We start from the raw sequence: 22868 nt of genomic DNA, 5'->3' as shown, positions 1-22868 counted from the left end.
TCAAATAAATGAAATCAATTTGAAATAATTCAAAATTGGCGTTTACTAGGATTTGCCATGAGACAGCGAAAAAGACTCGTAAGCCGTTGCAGAGTATAATAATTAGACAAAACTAAACTGTACAAAAGTGAACTTTAACCTATATTAATATTTGCCATATAAAAATACGGAGAAAAGTCACTGTAATTTTATATTAACGTTTACAAACAGCGAATCATTGAATTTCAATAGCTATTGTAGCTTGATAAACTTGTTTCCAATTCTACTTTAGTGCCTTGCATGGAGACGAAATTTGCTTTAAAGGAAGTGGTACGATAGATGTCGCTTTTAGCAGTGCGTCCAACCTAGTGTGTCAGGCCCGATTGGTTGATTTTTACAAAGCAGCGCATGCGGCGTCACTTTAAAATCCTAATTTCTCAAATTTAGGATAAAAATCTTACTGTGACCTAGGCTTAACATTTTGTAAGATTTGTATAAACTTTAATAACAAAAAGAATTCTTAAGTTTTTAAGTAATTGTAATTAACCATTGTGTTAAGTAAAAATAACCAGTAAGTCGCGTATGGCTGAGGTTTTTTTTAAAGGGGAACGGCCAAGCTTTTCCAAATATGGCCTTATTTCCGTATCAAAAGATTAACAAGACGTTCAATATACTAACACGTACCTTTTTTGTCTTGAAAAAATAGCTTTTGGCCCAAAAAGTTGAAACAAAAATAACGCCAGGTGGTTGGGTTTGAATTTTCGCCGCCATCTTAGGGGCTGCCGCCAGCGCCCCTAACCCCGTATGAGCGATTTGCGAACTATCCTAACTTTTAAAATCGCCCAATTTAGGCTTAGGTCTCTTTTAACTGGAACGCGCCGCGCGTGCAAAACAAATTTTTTGCGCCTTCAGCAGCGCGCGCTTTTACGTTGTTTTTCTGTCTCACCGACTTCTCACCAGGTGTCGCGGCGGACGCATGCTTTTCAATTTCCCGAAATTTCTTTATTTTATTAAAAATTAACCACTCAATATTTTTTTATGCAGTTTTCGCCATAAATTTTAGTTTTTAATGGGCTATAGGGCTATCTAACTGACCGTTCCAATTTAACAAATTCACTAGAATCCATTTCATTTCTAATCTTAAAAAATTTAATGAACTTTTTCCACATTGAATACTTTCTCGAGCGTACTGTCGTCTAAGTCCCGACCAAGCCTCTCGTAGTCCCCTTAGATTCTTGATCCCTGTTTCAACATTATTATTATCCCTAAGTTACCTGTCAAAACGGTCACTGGAATCTCCTAGTGTTGTAAATGAACTACCTGAGAGCCACATTCAAGCAAGTCTAGATACTTGACTTTTGAAATAAGAATTCTCGAGCCTTTGCAAGTTAGGTTGCTTCATTATTTTATTTTTTTAAGTATTTTTAACTTTATTTTCGTGTAATTTAATTTTTGGTTTACTATTGTTAGAATTGTAGATTTAAAACCAAATATTTTTTCCGAAAAAGGCGTTTTTAGATTTACTTGACTTTTGCTCTCAGGTAACGAGTTTTGAGTTAACATACATTTGCACTGAGATGGCGTGCCTTTATTAGAGTAACGTTCTAAAACATTAAATTAGGGGGAAAAGAAAGGGCGAATACATTAATTGAAAAAAAGGCATTCTCCAGACATATTTATATGTATGGTAATTTTTGGGGGTTTGAACGGGGCCAAATTATATGAAGGAAAAGTGTATTATGCCGGGAAAGAATATAGCAGTTCTCATAAATTTTGAAAGTTCAAAATTGGGCGCATTTTCTTATGCCCAAACTCTTTACTTTTAAACCATTTTATAATTAACTTATGAAGCTACGTAAAATTGACTTGACAGAGCGGTCTAAAATTTTTAAACGCGCTAACAAAGAAGGGCATTGAAAATTAACTTTTAAACTTTAAAATTGTAATTTCTACAACATCTTGAAAAACGTTCTTCGTCTATATTATAGACAGGTTAAGCCACGCTCTTGCAAACGAGAACGGGGCAACTTGGAGGAGTGTAGATTGAACGTAATAAAGCTACGTCTACACTCAGCTACAAGTTATCCGTTCACGTTTTCAAGAGTTTGGCTTAAACTGTCCAATGTATGTATTGCATATTAAGCAAAAATTAGTGCCCAAGAAAGATAGTTGCTGACGTTTGAAGAAAGTTAGAAAACTCAATTTGGTGATGCATTAGCGCCATCTGTGGAAAACGTTGGCAAATATTTTTTAAATTTAATAACTATAAAAAAGTTAATTAAATATATCGAATGGGTACTTTGTTCGCATGTTTTTTAGAGGGTAATGGCTGGTAAATATTTGCTGGGTTTTTCTAAAAAATGGATCAAAAACTTACAAGATTTTGAGTTCGAAGTTCGAGAATTTGTTCACTGAAATTCTGTACAAATCAGCAGAAAATGTCTACTTCGACTTCGACATTTCGTACAAAATTACTATCACCCGAACATTTTACGGAATTTCTAAATCTGTGATTTTCGATCGAAAACTGGAATTTATTTGATTATAGAATAATAAAATGAATATTTTGAACCTAATTAATAGATACTTGGTGCGGAATAAATTAACTTAATTTTTTTTATTATGATTAATTTAATTACTAATAGTTTGGTTCTCTTAAAGTGTTGATTGCACGGAAATTCGATAGTAATAAAATCGAACGAATAACGCCTGGAAGTTCTCTTTCCAAAAATGTCATTGTCGAAACAAATTTCTAAGCCTAAATGTACCCATTTTTGACACGACATTTTTATGAAGAATAAAATAACAGTTTTATAAGGTTTGCTTCGGTTTCATTATGAAACCTTTCATATATTTTTTGTTTCAATTACTACTGCGTAGAATTTTTCCTGGGTGTTAAATCAACCTGCTTTTAATCCCAGGTGTAAGGATATGTATTTTCGCATTTTCTGACGTCACGGGTGCCGAAAATAATTTTAGAAGTCTGGAAATTCGCCGAAAAACTCGATTTCCACCATTTCGACTTCTTTTTATAATAATTCAAAGACCACTTAACCGATTTTGATGAAATTTTCTGTACTTGCTATAAAATGTTTACTCTGTCTAATGAATCTTTAATTATCCATAGCTAAAACTTCGTGCAACCAACACTTTAATTGAAAACAATGGTTTTGTTTATTTAGAAAAATTAAATAATTTAAATTTCAATATAAATCGACGATTTTAATACCCTTCTTAAGACGAAGGAAATACAAACATGAAGAAAATATAAGGAGTCATTTTGTAAAAACATTTTTAATGATGTCAGCGGGGATAATAAAACGAGGTCGACACGCGTGATGAAGAGAGTCAAAGACACTATTTTCTCAGCTGATGTCCTTTACCCCCTTTTGTGTCAGCCTCCATTCTCCCGTTGCTTTCCGATTATCGTTTATGATCCCTATGGCATCACGCGACGCGTTAAAATTATTTTACGACCACCTTTTTTCACCGATGGCGTCACGTGACGTGTAATTCACGACCCCCCTTATCCCTCTGGCATCACGTGACGTGTTAATTCACGACCCCCCTTATCCCTCTGGCATCACGTGACGTGTTAATTCACGACCTCCCTTATCCCTTTGGCATCACGTGACGTGTTAATTCACGACCCCATTATCCCTCTGGCATCACGGTGACGCGTTAAAATTATTTTACGACCACCATTTTTCACCGTTGGCGTCACGTGACGTGTTAATTCACGACCCCCCTTATCCCTCTGGCATCACGTGACGTGTTAATTCACGACCACCCATTACCCCTCTGGCATCACGTGACGTGTTAATTCACGACCCCCCTTATCCCTTTGGCATCACGTGACGTGTTAATTCATGACCCCCCTTATCCCTTTGGCATCACGTGACGTGTTAATTCACGACCCCCCTTATCCCTCTGGCATCACGTGACGTGTTAATTCACGACCCCCCTTATCCCTTTGGCATCACGTGACGTGTTAATTCACGACCCCCCTTATCCCTTTGGCATCACGTGACGTGTTAATTCACGACCCCCCTTATCCCTCTGGCATCACGTGACGTGTTAATTCACGACCCCCCTTATCCCTCTGGCATCACGTGACGTGTCAATTCACGACCCCCCTTATCCCTCTGGCATCACGCGACGTGTTAATTCACGACCCCCCTTATCCCTCTGGCATCACGTGACGTGTGAATTCATGACCCCCCTTATCCCTCTGGCATCACGTGACGTGTTAATTCATGACCCCCCTTATCCCTCTGGCATCACGTGACGTGTTAATTCACGACCCCCCTTATCCCTCTGGCATCACGTGACGTGTTAATTCACGACCCCCCTTATCCCTTTGGCATCACGTGACGTGTTAATTCACGACCCCCCTTATCCCTTTGGCATCACGTGACGTGTTAATTCACGACCCCCCTTATCCCTTTGGCATAACGTGACGTGTTAATTCACGACCCCCCTTATCCCTCTGGCATCACGTGACGTGTTAATTCACGACCCCCCTTATCCCTCTGGCATCACGTGACGTGTTAATTCACGACCCCCGTTATCCCTCTGGCATCACGTGACGTGTTAATTCACGACCCCCGTTATCCCTCTGGCATCACGTGACGTGTTAATTCACGACCCCCCTTATCCCTTTGGCATCACGTGACGTGTTAATTCACGACCCCCCTTATCCCTTTGGCATCACGTGACGTGTTAATTCACGACCCCCCTTATCCCTCTGGCATCACGTGACGTGTTAATTCACGACCCCCTTATCCCTCTGGCATCACGTGACGTGTTAATTCACGACCCCCCCTTATCCCTCTGGCATCACGTGACGTGTTAATTCACGACCCCCCCTTATCCCTCTGGCATCACGTGACGTGTTAATTCACGACCCCCCCTTATCCCTCTGGCATCACGTGACGTGTTAATTCACGACCGCCCTTATCCGTTTGGCATCACGTGACGGTTTAATTCACGACCCCCTTTATCCCTCTGGCATCACGTGACGTGTTAATTCACGACCCCCTCATCCCTTTGGCATCACGTGACGTGTTAATTCACGACCACCCACCACCTCTCTGGCATCACGGTGACGCCTTAATATTATTTTACGACCACCTTTTCCCCCCCGCTGGCGTCACGTGACGTGTTAATTCACGACCCCATTATCCCTCTGGCATCACGGTGACGCGTTAAAATTACTTTACGACCACCTTCCCCCCCCCCCCCCCGCTGGCGTCACGTGACGTGTTAATTCACAACCCCCCATTCTCCTTCTGGCATCACGATGACGCGTAAATATTGTTTTACAAAATGACTCGTTACTTTTTCTTCGTGATATAACGGGGACGTGGTGAGGATAACAAAACAAAATCAAAGAAAGCAAAAGGGGAGAACCGATAGTGACAACAGCTTTCCGGTGACCAATGAAAGTGTGAAACGCGGAACTAGTGATCAAAGCGAATGGGGTTCTGCAGACAGTCACTTTTTGTTGTTAGAGAACCCTTTCAAAGGCAAAACGGAAGACGGGCTTATCAACGCGGTGCGCTCTCGATAGCCCACGGGTGGGTTTCGATTTTGCCAAAACAGACTGTCCACTTTGAGAGTGGTTGGCCGGAAAGGGTTCCTCCCTCTTTGTCTACGATTAAGATCTAACTTTGGAGTTACGGATCATCGCCGAAGACTAAATTCATTCCCCGTTTACTCCTTTTCCGATTGAATCCGGCGCTCGGTTCCCGACAAGAGCGGCACCCTTTCCCCGCTACCCTCCCTCGGAGAAGCCCTTCCGGTTACGAGAAGACTGGGCCCGGCTGATGCTCAAATACGGGACAAGCGCAAAACACTCCGTAATAGAATGGAATATAAAATTTCCTCTCAATCAGAGGAAATTATTTTTTACCAATAAGCGATATTCGTAGGAAGTGTCTAAATAAATATTATTTAAATGGTATAAACATAAATTGATGATTATGTTTCATATATTGTTGGTATTATTGTATAGTTAGAAATAATGACAATGCAATTAGATTACATGAGAGTTTAATGGCGACATGACCGTACGTTCTAACATGGACTAATTAACATTGTTAATTAGTCCATGGTTCTAATATCTGAATACCAGTGCCCGACCGACTACACTCTTAAAACAGTTGGGTTAAAATCGACCCAAAATGGGTTATTTTTGTAACCCAACGCTGGGTCAGTATTTACCCTACCCTTTTTTGGGTTAATTAAATTTCAACCCAGAAATGGTTAGAACTTGCAACACAAAGTTGGGTTGTACGTTTTAACCCACAGTTGGGTTACAAGAATAACATAAACTGGGTTATTTTTCGTAACCCAAAACTGTGTTAATATCTAAAACAATCCATTTTGGGTTGCAATAATAACCCAATTTGGGCTCTTTTTTAAACTGAAACAACCCAATTTTGGTTGCAATAAAAACCCATTTTGGGCTCTTTCTTTAAACTGAAACACCCCATTTTTGGTTGCAATAATAACCCAATTTGGGCTCTTTTTTAAACTGAAACACCCCATTTTTGGTTGCAATAATAACCCATTTTGGGCTCTTTTTTAAACTGAAACACCCCATTTTTGGTTGCAATAATAACCCAATTTGGGCTCTTTTTTAAACTGAAACACCCCATTTTTGGTTGCAATAATAACCCAATTTGGGCTCTTTTTTAAACTGAAACACCCCATTTTTGGTTGCAATAATAACCCAATTTGGGCTCTTTTTTTAAACTGAAACACCCCATTTTTGGTTGCAATAATAACCCATTTTGGGCTCTTTTTTAAAATGAAACACCCCATTTTTGGTTGCAATAATAACCCAATTTGGGCTCTTTTTTTAAACTGAAACACCCCATTTTTGGTTGCAATAATAACCCATTTTGGGCTCTTTTTTAAAATGAAACACCCCATTTTTGGTTGCAATAATAACCCAATTTGGGCTCTTTTTTAAACTGAAACACCCCATTTTTTGTTGCAATAATAACCCATTTTGGGCTCTTTTTTAAACTGAAACACCCCATTTTTGGTTGCAATAATAACCCAATTTGGGCTCTTTTTTAAACTGAAACAACCCATTTTTGGTTGCAATAATAACCCATTTTGGGCTCTTTTTTAAACTGAAACACCCCATTTTTGGTTGCAATAATAACCCAATTTGGGCTCTTTTTTAAACTGAAACAACCCATTTTTGGTTGCAATTATAACCCAATTTGGGCTCTTTTTTAAACTGAAACACCCCATTTTTGGTTGCAATAATAACCCAATTTGGGCTCTTTTTTAAACTGAAACACCCCATTTTTGGTTGCAATAATAACCCAATTTGGGCTCTTTTTTTAAACTGAAACACCCCATTTTTGGTTGCAATAATAAAACAATTTGGGCTCTTTTTTAAACTGAAACACCTCATTTTTGGTTGCAATAATAACCCAATTTGGGCTCTTTTTTAAACTGAAACACCCCATTTTTGGTTGCAATAATAACCCAATTTGGGCTCTTTTTTTAAACTGAAACACCCCATTTTTGGTTGCAATAATAAAACAATTTGGGCTCTTTTTTAAACTGAAACACCTCATTTTTGGTTGCAATAATAACCCAATTTGGGCTCTTTTTTAAACTGAAACCCCCCATTTTTAGTTGCAATAGTAACCCATTTTCGGCTTTTATTTACCCAAACCACCCATTATTGGTTGCAATAGTAACCCATTTTCGGCTTTTATTTACCCAAACCACCCATTATTGGTTACAATAGTCCTATTTGAGGTCTTTTTTAATTTTAATCCATAACTGAGTTAATATCCCATCAATAACAGCCCAATTTTGGTTGCCTTAAAAAACAAAACTCTGAAGGAATCCATATTTGGGTTACAAAGGGACACAAATATAGTTGGTTTCCAGACTATATATAAAATAGTCATAATACTGGACCTGTATTTACTGACATTTAGCTTAAAAATACACTCATTTAGTTTATATATACCGAAACTTCGTAACATTCTTAGTAAAAGAATCAAAACTATCTCTGATTCACCTAAAAGAATCCTTTCTAGCCTAAGCAGGTATAAACTAGCCCGTTCATCTACCCTTTGTGAATACAATCAATAAATACCAAACTCAATCACTTAGGAAATTTTTTTATTTTCAAAATTTTGTTGTAAATAGTTAAATTATGACATTATTAAAAATTATATTGTTCTTTGGTTTTTTAAGAACTATTATGTTACAAATTTTTAAGATACCTGTATTTTACCACAACTGTCAGCAAAATACTAATATTAAACTGTGGTAAAACAAATTAAAAATTGTTTATTACAAAACTTAAAAAACATGTAAACTATATGAAAAGGAATTTGACTTAAAATGCTTTTTGCTTCACAAATTATAAAAAGTTCAGCCTCGCTATATAAAAGTATATTATCTTAAAAAATAACAATGAAAGACTAGATTTAAAAGTTCAGTGAAATTAGGATTCAAAAAATGAAACTATAATTACGAAAAATTTTAACAAGTTGTTCAACTTATGTGAAAAATATAATTATTACACATTTTGGCTGAATACATCTTAGATTCACGAAAGTTCAGTCTCACAAATTTAGTAATTTTCGTTAATTAATTACTTAAAAGTTAAATCTCATAAATAAACGGATGTTCACAATGGGCAACAAGTACCAAAACCTCAGTTACTTTTACAAAGGAAATAAACCAAAAATCCTAATTTTTGAGAGCAAGATTTGACTAATTATTTTATAAATAGCAACAATGAGTCTGAATTAGGTCAGAAATAGAGGTATGATATAGAAATTATTTTTCGAAAACATTTATAAAAGTGTTAGTGTGGGAAATATCCATAAAAGTACCAAAACCTCAGTTACTTTTACAAGGGAAAGTAACCAAAAATTCTCATTTTTAAGAGCAGCATTTAACTAATTATTTTATAAATAGCAACAATGAGTCTGAAATAGGTCAGAAATAGAGCTATGGTACTGAGTTGATTTAAAAAACAATTATAAAAGTGTTAGTGTGGGCAATAACCATAAAAGTACCAAAACCTCAGTTACTTTTACAATAGAAAGTAACCAAAAATCCTAATTTTTAAGAGCAGGATTTAACTAATAATTTTACAAATAGTAAAAATAAGTTTGAAATAGGTCAGAAATATAGGAATGATAAAAAAATGATTTTTCAAAAACATTTATACAAGTGCTAGTCTGTGAAAGTTTCATAAATATTTCGTATCACCCGTTGTATAACAAGGGATGAAGATCAAAAATCCTCATATTTAAGAGCAGGATTTAACTAATTATTTTATAAATAGCAACAATGAGACTGAAACCATACCTCTATTTCTGACCTATCTCAGACTCATTGTGGCTATTAAATAAATTATTTAAATCCTGCTCTTAAAAATGTCAATTTTTGATTTCTTACCCTTGTGAAAGTAACAGAGGTTTTGGTACTTTTATGGATATTGTCCAGCACACTAACACTTTTATAATTTTTTTAAAAATAAATTCAGTGCCATACCTCTATTTCTGACCTATTTCAGACTCATTGTGGGTATTTATAAAATAATTAGTCAAATCCTGCTTATAAAAAGGAGGTTTTTGGTCTTCATCCCTTGTTAAATCAACGGGTTTTACGAAACATTTATCGAACTTTCACAGACTAGCACTTCTAGTGGCAAAGAGGCCATTAACCAACTGAAATATTACAATCAGATTATTTTTCTATTAAGCTATGTAGTAGAAATAACATCTTTGAATGTTCCCACTTAAAAGGTACAACTGGTAAAATGACTTGGAGTTAGTAATATATTTTAATTAACCCAATGGCTGTAAATTCGGTTATGCGAAAGTGAATTTTTTTTACTAAACTTCATATTCTAAGAGACCTATTAAATTTGAAAATTAATTTATCCATACAAAGTATCAGGTTTAATAGATAAAAATTTTGATGTGTATGAGCAAATAAATTAAAGAGACTTAAACGGTTTTAAATTCACAATATTTTTATTTATAAATATGTAACCGGCTTCTACCCTGATTTACAAATATTTTAACGGATAACGAAGCCAACGGTTACAGTTATAGTTAGACCCGTAAAATCTATTGTTAGGCCTACCGCAAGCAATGACAATGGATTGAAATGGAATAGTTATTTTATTCGTGGCGAAAATAAATAATGATTAAACACAAAAGAAACTCACAATATAGTCCAGCCCTTCTACAATTAGTTGGTCGAACACTTTTGACATTTTGACTTACGAGGTTGAACGTCGTGGCCTTATCATAAAAATAATGTCTCCCGGCACATGTGGTTTTATAGTTTTTAAACCCAAAAAAAAAGAGAATCATGACGTCAACAATTAATAAAAAATTACGACAGAGAGTTTCTGCAACGGAGCGGGCGACATCTACTTGTTGTCGTCCGAACCGTTGCATCCTCCCCCTCTTAAAAAAACAAAAAATCAAAAGAAAAGAACGATAATAAACAAAATATCTCTCGATGTATAGTATAAAAAACAATTGGCTGGAGTTACTTCCAAAAGTTTGTTGTTTTTGGGTATTCGAGGACAATTTTTGACTCGATGGCCTTTTTGCCGGCACTTGTAACAAGTCAATGGTGGTTGGAGTTGCTGGGGTTGATTTGTTCAGTTGCGCGCAATTGCACGCGCCACATTGGTGGTTGCTGGAAGCAGCGATCGTGGAGGTAGCTCTTTGAGTAGGCGGTAAGGTGGAATGAGCGGTGCGCATGTTGGGTGGTGGAGTCGATTTAGGCTGGGCATCCGTCGATGGGATGGAGGCTTTGTTCGGAATGGAAAGTTTAATTTGGTCGATTACCGTCTTCCGGATTTTCAGTGGTGGCGAATCGAGCGGAATTTGTAATTGCGGGTCGTTTAAGATATCGTCGAGACTAGGAAGGTCGAGACTAATCGCGGGTGATGGGGATCGTGGCGGAGTATGGGTGCCAATGTCCAAGAATTCCTCTATCGCGTCATCGTTTACTGATTGTAGTGCGTCCGGATCGAGTCGGAGTACCAATCCATGGGAAGATAACCAGGTAGCTTGTAATGTGGGGTGATGGAGTTTAGATGAGAGTGTCGGATAATGACGAAGGCCTCCGTTAGTATCCAAACAATACGGGCAAGGGCAGTATTGAAGGTGGGCTTCCTTCAGAGTCCAAGGACCGACCACGAGGAGTCGGCTTCTGTCTTTGATAATAAAGACATTTGGAACTTTTACCGTCTTGTAAAGGATCTCGAGCTCGATATTGGCAACTTTCCCTAACATTAACCATCTGGGAAAATGCCGCGCTCGTTTCTCGAAGAGTTCCCAGTCTTCTTCAATTAATGGGATGAAGCTTTTGAACCCAATTTCGTTGGCTAATGTACTAGTCAGTACGTCGAAAGGAAAACTGAGGTTTAATAGCGCTGGGATGATAAGTGACACGTCGTCTGCTCCGGGCGGACAATATACGAGGACTTCATGAGTCGCCGATAATTCCTAAAAAGAACAACAAGAGTATATTTAATGAAGTTTACTCCCAGCCTTACGTATCCTCTCCCATGGAGGTTTCGATACGGCCTCTCGGGTAAAGGAAAAGTCAGACTTTTCGAGGTTGGTGATTTTATTAGTTTGTAAATATCGGTCGACGTCTGCTAGTGATCGCAAGCGGCAATTCGGGTGTAAAGGCGGATAATAATAGATATCCAATGCGGGTCCTTTTTTAGTCACCGTTTTTCGGTAACACAGTTCCCGAATCCAACCCAGAGTCAAGGGCTTCAGCTACCTCTCATCGCCCTGCGGAGGATTAACAGGGTCTCCGGGCAGAGATGAAGACGACTCGGAGTCGGATTCACTGTCCAAAGAAACTGAAGATCTTGCCGCAACGTCGCCGATATTCGATTCCTCTGGAAGCATTAGGACTTCGGGTGCTGAAGGCGGTTCCCAGGTGAAATCCTGTGTAGTGGTCGGTTCTTCAACCTCCAATGTGTCCTCTTGTCTTCTAGGTTCAAGAGTGGATTGAGCGGAACCAGAAGGTTGTGGATCGTCAACGGCGGCGTCTGCCTCATCAGGAATTATTACATTGAAATTTGTCCAATATAATTTCAATTGACTGATGTGTTTTAAGCCTCGGCTGATGTTGGTCAAGGCGTCTTCCAACTCGTACTGTCGTACACGAGTGGGGTGACTTGTCGGATGACACGATATGGCCCTTCCCATTTCGGGCTTAATTTCGCGGCATGATATGTCGCACCCTGGGAAAGGTCGTGTGTCTCCAGCCACACTAGTGTACCCACTGGAAGCTCCATGTCCTCACGTCGTTGATCGTAGTACTTCTTTTGGTGTTCCTGGGCTCTTCTCATGTACATCTTGGTTCTTTCGAGGTCATCATGAAGTTGCGTAAAAGAACGTTCGTGGCGAATGAATTCCGGGGGATCGTCATCGTTGTCCAGGGAATTCCAGGGCAAGCGCGGTTCACGGCTCATATTCAGATAGAATGGAGAACAGCCAGTCGTGTCCTGCGGCGCAGAATTGATGGCGAATTGCAAGAATTCCAAGGACTGATCCCATCGTCGGTGTTCGTTTCCGACATACATGGAAATCATTTCACCGATTACGCGATTCAACCGCTCTACTATATTGCTCTGGGGATGATACCCGCTAGTAGTTTTCTTTTTGACCTTCAAAAGTTTACAAGTACCGTCCCATAGAGTGGATACAAACTGTCGGCCTTGGTCGCTAAAGATACGTCGTGGACAACCCCAACGCAATATAAGCTTTGTGAACGCATCGCAGCATATTTCCGCGGTGATACGTTTCACCGGAACCAACTCCACGAATTTCGTAAAATAGTCCACGAAAACAATGAGGAACCTGTTACGTCGGACAGTCATCGGTAAGGGCCCTAAAATATCGACCCCTACCATGTCCCAGGGACCCGTTGTTTCAGTGGCCATCATTAAACCTGGAGTTTTTCGATTCCTACTTTTATATTGTTGACAAACAAGACAGCCACGTACATAATGTTGCACGTCCTGCCTCATTTTGGGCCAGAAATACCGAAAGCGTACCTTGGCTAAAGTCTTATCGCGTCCTCTATGTGCGGACGTTGGATGGTCATGTAATAACCGGAGAGTTTCTTTTCGAAAACGTAGCGGTAGATAAATTTTTCGGGGTAACGTTCCCCACGGCCGACGGTATAACACACCATTTACGACTTCGAAAAGTCTTCCCAATTTCTCATTTCCCTCTGCTAACTTATCCATAATTTCCTTAGTTTCCGCGTCCTCAAATTGAGCGGTTTTGACGTCTGATAAGTCAAACACATTGAACATAGCGTGAGGAGGGGGAGGTAATATTATAGAACCCCCCTGATTGTCGGGATTGACATTACGAAGCTCCATGGCTGCCAGACCGATCGGTGCGCGAGAAAGCGCATCCGCTACTACGTTTTCTACTCCTTTTTTATAAACAATTTTAAATTGAAATGTTTGCAAAAACATAGCCCATCTTACTAGGCGTGCATTCGGGTCCTTCACGTTTTATAACCACTGTAGTGACTTATGATCCGTCACCACAGTGAACGGTAAACTCTCCAAAAAACATCGAAATTTTTTAACGCCCCAATGAAAGGCCAAACATTCCTTTTCCATCGTGGTATAACGCGATTCGGCAGCGCTTAAAAGCCTGCTCGCGTATGCCAACGGGACCTCAACGCCGTCTTGAATCTGACTTAGCATCGCGGCCACTCCCAGGTCAGAAGCGTCCGTAGTTAATATGCACGGACTTCCAAAAACCGACACACGCAAAAACGTTTTTGAATTTTGATTCGTCACATCCGTTTAAAGTTAAACTAGGAGTCTTAAAATCATTTAAAAACAAAATAGAATTAATATCAGATACACCCATCAAAGACAAAAATAATATTAGAGACCAATTTATAAATAGTGGGTATCCAAAATATTTAATAGACACAATTTTCGAAACGAACTTGGTTAGAAATGAGTCTCAGAAGCAAAAGATTGAAAATGTAATTTCTTTACCGTATATAGAAGGCATTAGTGAGAAAACGAGTAGACAGTTAAAAAAATATAACATTAATTTGGTACATAAAACTGCAAACACATTAAAAACCCACGTAGTAAAAAATAAACCTAAAGTAGAAGAATTAAAGAAGACCGGAATAATTTACAAAATAAAATGTGGTTGTAAAAAATCATATATCGGGCAATCAAAAAGGGCACTTAAAATTAGAATGGTTAAAAAATTAGATAAAAAAAACGGCCTAGCGGACCATATACTAAGAAATGGAAAAGATGAAATTAATTGGGACTCGGCCAAAGTTTTAATTCAAGAACCAAATTGGAATAAGAGAGTTTTTAAAGAAGCTGTGTATATCAAAAAAATAGGACATTTGAATTTAGACAAGGGTGTAATAGACGTAAAAGGGTAGGGAGATTTTGAGATTAGAGAATGAAAGCATTATGGTCTAAAGGGGTTCGTTGGTTGTATTCATTACTTGATATTGTTATTTTTTCATTGTTGTTTTTTAATCGTTGTTTATTATTAATTTAAAAAAAAATGTAAATATTATTGAAAATTGTAACTAATCAATTGTAAGACGCGGCTGAAGAAGGACCTCGGTCCGAAAGCTCCCGAGTGATTTTAAATGAAAATAACCATGAAGTAGCAGATCTTTTGTTTTAAATAATTATTAAATTTAGTCAACCATGGTAATAAAAGAAAATATTTATAATAAATTAATTTGCTCGTAAGTTTCTTTGGGACGGCTGACAGCTAATGAATTGAAAAAATGTGTTGTCTTACATTCGACGTAGTTATAGCCCGGCCCGTTACCTGAATTACTATTTTTCTAAATTCAATTTATGAATTAAAATAAGTTATTAAAATTATTAAGATTGAACATTTATTTTCAAAACTTCATTGCGAATAAACTTAACTCCAAAAATAAGTTAAAAAAATAGTCTTTAAAGGCATAATGAAATGCTTTTATAGCCTTTCTAAATAAAAATTCAGCGCCTCGTAACTACGAAAAACATTTTCCAGGTAATTATGCCATATATGACGACGCACTATTTAAAAAAGTCATGCACCAATATTTAAGTTATTCTTTGTCATTACTTTGACAAATTCTTAAACACAACACTCCCGTTTTTACGAAAATTATTTTGAATTTTCGAAAAATTAAAACAACTATTCGATTCGACGGTTATTTTGCTTATCGAATAGTGACTAATACTAATCGCACTATGACGCAGAATCAAGTAAAATTTCGTTTGGCCGTGCATTTTAAAAATGGCAACTACTCTATAAAATCAAAAAGCGGGCGCACCCTAGCGTAAACCCCGATTAAAAACGAATCTAAATGACTAGATAATTAAATTAAAAATTTATTATTACTGTGCTTCGGAAATAATAATAAAAAAAGGTTAACAGGGGCAAATATCGTAAATAAAACTGGTTTTCTAACCAGAAAAGTAATCTCGACGAGCCAAAAACAAATTTGAATTTTTTTCCCGGTGTTACGTCATAAATACGTAGATTCTCCAACGTCTAAAAAAAATAATAAAAAATTATCATAAATAAACTTAACATAAAACACACATTCTAGTCTAAAAATGTTTTCAAGTTCTAATAGGTGGCGTATATTTTATAAATCACAATGCTTTTTATGTGAACAATATTTTATATATGATCTTTTTAAACATGTGACAATTCAGTTTATAAAGAAAATCTAACATTATTTTTACCTCGTAGGAGGGTTAAGGGTAAAATTACAAGACATATACAAAAATTGAACTCTTTTATTCAGGGAGGGGCATCGCTTTGAATTTAATTTAAATATCGGTACCGTTCGAGTGTTTCAAATTTTGTTCGACGACATTTTAAGAGGAAAACCTAAAAATTTGCTCTAGAAAGATATTTCCATACACTACTACCCTCTATAATCTCAATCTTCTCTAAAAATTGACTAATTTTCCAATTCAATTATCCATGACATCTAAATTTGTTACCTAAACAGTTTGGGGATATCTAAACCACTACCAAAAATACTCTTAATTATTTTACACACTTTATAACGATATTCCCATTGCTTGCTTAAACGTTGGAATTCTTTCCAGATCAACGTGATAAAAAAAATAAAAAACTTAAAAAAGCAAAACAGTGCAAGCGTTTGTAACAATTATTAAATCAATAATTTTGCTGATGTATCGTTCCTTTTTTACACTTATATTCACATAAATACAAGCACAAACAAATTTTTTTAACTTAACTCTATCCCAAATTTAACAATTTTTTTCGGGTGGTAAGTCTTTATTAAGAAAATGGTGATAGTACTAATCTACCCTAATTAAATAATTTATATCAATAATTCACGTTCGCTGATTATGGAAGGAGAGCTTAAGAAGAGTATTTTTTTTTTAATCACTTATTCCTGACCCTCCATTTTGTTGTCCATTTAAAAAAGCTCATATTTGGTTGGATAAATATATTTACGAACGTCGGCTTCTTTATTTACAGTTATATATATATATATATATATATATGTATATATTTATTGAAGGGATTCTCATCAAATTCATTTAATACCAAGTCCTATTTTGTATAATTTTATTTATTTTTAAAGGATATTTTAAAGTTCCTCCAATCTTTTAAAATGCAAATTTTTTACTAAATAAAAATTAAACTTTACAGTTAAATCACAGGTTAAGAATATAGCCTGAAAAATCCCCTTCGCCCCTCCCCCTTGCTGATTTAAAGAAAAGAGACTCATTTTTAAACATATAATTTGTACTCAGGCAAATATTTTTGTTGGACATTTACGTCACCTTTGTATTTTTTTCTTTTCATAAGAAAAAATTAGTTCTTATTTTATCAGAAAAACTGGGAACAGTTTTTCCTAATAGACCACCCAATTTGACGAATGTTTTTAAAATAACTTTTCCGGTAAAAATCCCAAGTTTTTAAACACCTTTTAAGTTTTTGACTAAATGTTACTGGCACTAAGAAATAACAGGGTATTATCGTAAAGTCTTTAAAAACCAATCGAGATATTATATGTAGTTTGAAAACAAAATGGCAGTCAAAGAAACTGGCATTATCAAAAAGATTGGCGCTTTCCTAGTACTGTTTTTGTATTTGATAAATAATATTCTTGTAAACAAAGGGTACTCGATAAACACAATGCGCGAAAATTCGATTTTAAATAGTTATATACCTAAGTGTTTTTCTCCATAAAGTAGCCCCTTTTTAAATCCAAAATTTGCCTAAAAACTACGCGTCTTATCAAACGTGAGAAGTCTCGCAACAACCTTCAAAATCATCCTCATCGTCATCGTCACTCTCAGTTTCAGACTCTTCATCTTGATCAACATTGCCAATAACACTATTCGTGCTATCAAAATCACTTGATTCATCAACCGAAGCGTGACTAAATAAAGGTGAATGAAGTCCATTCGCTTTTGAAAAAGATAATTTAATCTGAAAAACAAAACCTGTAAGAGGTACAAGCCAACAACATAAAATTGTTTAAAAAATTTTACTTTAAAATCTGATGAATAGTGTTTATGCGTTTTATCTTTGCTCGCTTTATCCAGCTTGTCTTTCGTAAAGGAAAGAGTGTATGGTTCATCACAGGCATCTGTAGTTCGATTACTGAAGAAAAAGATATTTTTCAGTCCCACTAAGATATAAGTAAAACCAAAAGTAGCATAATACCTAAAGAATATGACACTACCTATTCTCTCAACGATAAGTTTATAATGATTAATAATGAACAACGTCAAAGAGGTAAAAATGACCAACAAAGTTTGGGGAAACTAAAGTAAATTTATTTAAAACGGATACGCGGTACTTCAGCCGATAAGCCTTCAAGGCGAAGTTACAAGTTAAGACTAACTAAAAATAAAAACACGCAATGCAAGAAAAAAAAAACATCAAATGCTTGCAAACAAAACTCCAAACCAGAGACCAAAAAACGACTGCCAATCGAGAGACGAAAACGTAACAATGTCAAACGCTAGCTGGAAAAACATTCCGTTGGCTAGTCTTAATTTGTAACTTCGCCTTGAAGGCCTATCGGCCAAAGTACCGTGTACCGGTTCAATTTATAAAAATTTTAATTTCCTCAAACGTTGTTGGCCTTTTTTACCTCTTCAACATTGTTCATTGTTATCTTTAGACCAACGATGGTTCTCGTTTTCTTATAATGATTAATGTTTTGCTAAAGATCATTTAAATAATTACTTGAGTTATTACTACTCTTGGGTAAAATTGCCATCACTAGCCTTTATAACCAAACAGAAAAAGCTCTTTAAAAATTTAAATGTTTTAAAAAGTAAACAAACACTTGGGCAAAATAATGAATAATTACTAAATACAATCATAAAACTCTCTCATAAAAACCAACGTTACAATTAGGACCACATTATCATTTAAACTGAATACAGTCTTGTTGAAATCATTCAGTGTCACCCTTATTTTGTTTAATATTACTTATGGTATAACTTATCTCCGGGGAAGATTAATTTACCATATACTGTTGTTAGGGAATGAGTGGTTTGAATGATGTTTGTTGTGATTTCCACAATGGCAAACAGTCGGTTCCATTAATGTTCCATTGATACCGCAATGAGAACCAATTTTATTCCAATTTTGCCCTTCATCTTGGTTTTGAAACCGTTTTTGAGCAAAGAATGTGTTGAACCAAAAATGGAACATTCTCTCCTTCAAATAAAATTAAAACAATTAATTTTAATTAATAACTTTTGATAGAACTATATAATATATCTCTTAAGAGATATCATTCCACCTTGCTAAAGTTATTTGTAAGAAAAGCGTACCTTTGAAGGTTACCACTATTTTTTAAAATAATTTTTAGAGCAAAAATGTGCAGCATTAAAAACCACATAAGTTTTTCTAAAACGAATACAGAGAGAAAATAGTTAAATTTATAAAAATGATTTTTATCATGGATGAGCTGTTTTCATAATTGTCAGAGCAAGCAAGGATTTCTAATAAGGTCAAAAACACGTTTTTCTTGAATCTACAATAACTGACATAATTTTTTTCAGAATACTTTAACAAATTAGTAGTTTAAGATTGTTGTCTATATTAAAAACATAACAGCAATCGAAAAAGTACCAAAAATGTAGTCCATTTATAAGTTTTACCATTATTATATTGAAAGTTTAGAAAAAAATTCAAAATTATAGGTGTTTTCGCTAGGGGTGTGCGAGTCCTGTGTGCGGAATTTTGGATTTGCAAGTCTTCGAGTCTAATTTTTCAATACTTATTCGAGTCTTCGAGTCCATAAGAAATGGATTTTAACTCTTTAAGAGGCCAATTTGTGTAATAATTTTCTAATCGAGTCCTAAATTTTATCCTAACCATTTAAAATCAGAAAAAATATTAACTAATTATTCATTATGTACTTAACTAATTATTAAATTTATATGACTAATTTGAAATTTCCAATTGGTATTAAAATATTACAAAAATTCTCGAAAACTAAATTTTATTATCACTTTTATGATTTTATCGCTTGTGATAAATATTGACTACTAAACAAAAATTATTTGCGTAATATTTGGAAGCAAAGCAAAAAAAGAATCGCCAGAAAATAATAGACTCGCCAGGAATTAATGGACTACTCGCCGGGAATTAATAGACTTGCCGGGTATTTACAATATAAACTCTAGTCCACTTAGAGTAATTTTAAACCCGATACGAGTCCTAGAAAAACTATTAAAGAGTCTCAAATCTGAGTATCTGACTGAGTACTCGCACAGCCCTAGTTTTCACCCTTTACATCTCTTGTAAGTGATATTTTATATAAATTTTTTATTTGATAAAGAGAACACCACCTTCACCTTTTTCATCATTTTAGGCTTGTTATAAAACTCAATTTTGACATCTCCATAAAGAGTTAACTGTTCAGGAATATCAAATTGTAGGAACTTGGTGCCTTTCTTTGTTTCAAGTGTGGGAGATGTATAAATTTTAGACTTTAAATGAGAAACTACAAAACACGGACCTGTTAAAGAGAAATAAAATGGGTTATATCACCAAACGTTGATAAGATATTGGCTGTTTAAACGTACTGCAGGGTCCCCCACTGAAATTTGGGATTGAATTCAAATGCACAGATCTTAGAATAAGTGATATTGGTTTGTACTCTTCTTTCTTTCTGACTAGTTCCCCGTAATATTCGACGTATCGAATTTGGCTCGGAATCGTAACTCCCTAAAAAGAGAAAAGTTCATTTTAAATGTGTATAAAGCAATAACAAGAACAAGGTTTACAAACTTACTTTTTGATCATGAGTTCTTTTTTCCCCATAAAGGCCTAACGCATCACAGGCTTTTGTTGCAATCTTTTTATGTAACATATAAGAACAAATCATCACACCTGTTCTACCCTATTTGGATATTTTAAAAGTCAATAAATAAACTATACAAGCGAGAGGAAGGAAGGAAAAAAAAGAGACCAAAAGAGGGGCTTCGAATGATAGCAAGTTCAAAAGAATGCTCTGACATATACACTGACAAACCAGTTTTTTGTCATTCTCTAATCGTTTGTAGTCATGGACAGTTAAGTCATCCAGCCTCTTTTTTTCTCTTCCCAAGATATTGTAAAATCTGTTTTCACGTTAAATCATTACTTTTCCAGCTTTGCAATGAACAACTGCAACATTTTTTTCATCTTTGGTTAACCATTGATCAACATCTTCACAGAATGCTTTAATCATCTCCATGGAGGGTGGGTTATGGTCTTCAAATGGAAAATGAGCTACTAGATTCTTAAATTTACTAATGTCATACTGTCTTTCGCAACAGCTGAAAAAGAACACTAAATTAGCAAATTTCAAAAACAAATCAGTGGCAAAAAAACTTGAAATTCCTACAGATTATAAATTTTATAATGATCCTTATGTTTTGATTCCAAAAACCTTAAAATTTAAAAAGCGATATTAATAATGCTTAAAAAGTAGTTTCCTGAAAAAAAGCCATCTTTACCTAACTACATCATCTATGTGATTTCTATAAACGCCTTCGAGTTTCTCTGCTGGGAAGCCCATTGCTATTACGTTATCAAAAATGTCTATCATTTCCAATTAAGAAATTATATTGAAAAACAGATACAAAAGTGCAAACCACTTGTAAAGGATACAACTCAAATCCAGATCAAAACCACCTTCTTGGTAACGTTTCTTCTTTTTACTGACAAGCCCCTTAATTTTAGCAGACATCATTGCTTGTTTAAGACTACTCAGCAAAAACGAAAAACGCGTAAGGTGGGAGATAAACGTCTCTCGCGTAAAAAGGTTATCATTAGGCAAATGAAACTCAATATTGAAAGGTAATAATGTTAAATCACAATGTAGAACATAATATGAAATCAAAGAGACAAGCAGTAACAAATAAAAATATATGTAAAAGATAGCAATATTTGTTAAATTTACCCCTTGGCACAATGCATCTCTGATTTTGATTGGCTAAAATTGTTCCAAAAACTACTAACAGTTAACTAACCTAATTTTAAAAGGCTCTTTTACATGGTTCACCGTAAACATGCTAAATAGTCACTTGTGCGTTAAATTAAGAAGGCCCTCCGAGTTCAATAATAAATTTGAACTTCGCAATTTCATTAAAAAACAATATCACATTTATTATGTCATTTTGGCACGTTTGAAATTCATGAGATCTCTCTGTTCACTATATAGAGGGTTTTTATACACTCGAGCTCGCACAGGCCTTGTAATACCTAAAAATAAAAATACAAATTAGCATTACAAATTGCCTTAAACACAGTTGAGTTATGTCATTTTTAAAAAAATAAACTACATTGGTAATTTCAAATACCCAATTACTTTGAAAATAAAGTTTTCCCAGGTTTATATCAAATTTTAGTCATGTTTAAAATTCTACATTTCCCCTACAGTTTCAGTTAGATTAAGAGATTAAATTTTTTTTCTCAAATTGTTTGATTAAAAGCTTGTTATGTTATTTAGTACCATCACCCCATGAAGTAGATATTTAATATATTACAAGGGCATATTAAATCTGAACAGCCTAAATCACCACACCATGGTTTTATTCAGCGATCATGAAACTACCTCCAAATGTCAGAGTCTAACAGGCTCATTTAAGGAACCTATATATTAGAACCTAACATGTAGTGCTATTTTCATAGGCAAAATAAGTTTTTAAATCAGTTAATAATGCGAATCAAGTAAAAGTTAATTGATTTAATTTACACAGGTCAAAAACCACAATTTTATGCCTTTAAGAAGTATAGAATAGGAAAACTATAAAAAATGGCAAATGACTGGATGACAATCAAGATCAGCTATGAAAACTTAGAAAACTATTAATAACTAAACCAAGGCTAAAAAAACCACTTCCCTAGTCTAAAATTCCATTTAATTTTAATCACCCTAGTTATATCGGTGTGTATGTACTCGATGTTTAAATCAATAACATTTTAAAGCAATGACGAGATAACAAATACAAGATAAAAAAAAAACCAACTACCTTTTAAAATTGTAATACAAACATTAAAACAAAAATTAATTGAAACTATAAGCCTTTGTTTGTAAGTTATCGGAACTCAGTAGGCCTAGGTACGGACGTGCAGACCATCTACGAAAAGTAAGAATAGAAGCGTAACATACTTTGAATAAACTCTATTTCGCGTTTTCTGCTACCATTGGAAATTTTTAATAAAGTTTTATACTTTTCAAACACTAAAAAAGTTAAAATATTTACAAAATTCTGCGGAAACCGAACATCTACAATCGCCGACCTCCATTTTTAGTTCTAAAAATAATGGCGACTG

The 22868-nt window shown here is 35.4% G+C and overlaps 1 protein-coding gene across 7 annotated transcripts; it reads right to left on the bottom strand.

Moving 5' to 3' along the window:
* Positions 1-15037: 15037 nt before the first annotated feature.
* On the bottom strand, positions 15038-22852 carry LOC149927098 (phosphatidylinositol 3,4,5-trisphosphate 3-phosphatase and dual-specificity protein phosphatase PTEN-like). Of its 7 annotated transcripts, none has more exons than XM_090158292.1 (13): positions 22705-22852; positions 21563-21794; positions 21201-21295; positions 21047-21131; positions 20935-20979; positions 20692-20866; positions 20341-20448; positions 20132-20273; positions 19895-20064; positions 18562-18755; positions 17573-17684; positions 17342-17510; positions 15038-15581 (listed from the first exon to the last, which is right to left on the bottom strand). In XM_090158292.1, the coding sequence occupies exons 2-13, from the start codon at positions 21601-21603 to the stop codon at positions 15556-15558; spliced, it is 1362 nt and encodes a 453-aa protein (XP_090014418.1). In that variant the 5' UTR covers positions 21604-21794; positions 22705-22852; the 3' UTR covers positions 15038-15555. The 7 variants fall into 7 exon arrangements, with proteins under 7 accessions (XP_090014418.1, XP_090014417.1, XP_090014422.1 ...); XM_090158291.1 differs by lacking the exon at positions 15038-15581 and having other exon boundaries at positions 16627-17510; positions 22705-22730; positions 22799-22813; XM_090158296.1 differs by lacking the exon at positions 15038-15581 and having other exon boundaries at positions 16627-17510; positions 21201-21339; positions 21493-21794; positions 22705-22851.
* Positions 22853-22868: the final 16 nt, after the last annotated feature.

Source organism: Leiobunum rupestre, chromosome 9 (genome assembly GCF_980474605.1).
Source record: "Leiobunum rupestre chromosome 9, qqLeiRupe1.1.hap1, whole genome shotgun sequence".
Taxonomy (NCBI): domain Eukaryota; kingdom Metazoa; phylum Arthropoda; class Arachnida; order Opiliones; family Sclerosomatidae; genus Leiobunum; species Leiobunum rupestre.
Note: the sequence above shows the minus strand (reverse complement) of the source record. Positions and strands in the feature narration are given on the sequence as shown.

Excerpts from the sequence above, each read along its gene's own strand:
- LOC149927098 (XM_090158292.1), bottom strand. The coding sequence starts at position 21,603 with ATGTTTACGGTGAACCATGTAAAAGAGCCTTTTAAAATTAG. Across the intron at positions 20,980-21,046 it reads CACATAGATGATGTAGTTAG|GTTTTTGGAATCAAAACATA; the intron begins GTAAAGATGGCT and ends TTAAATTTTAAG. Across the intron at positions 15,582-17,341 it reads CGATGAGGATGATTTTGAAG|ACGTTGGAGAATCTACGTAT; the intron begins GTTGTTGCGAGA and ends TATTTTTTTTAG.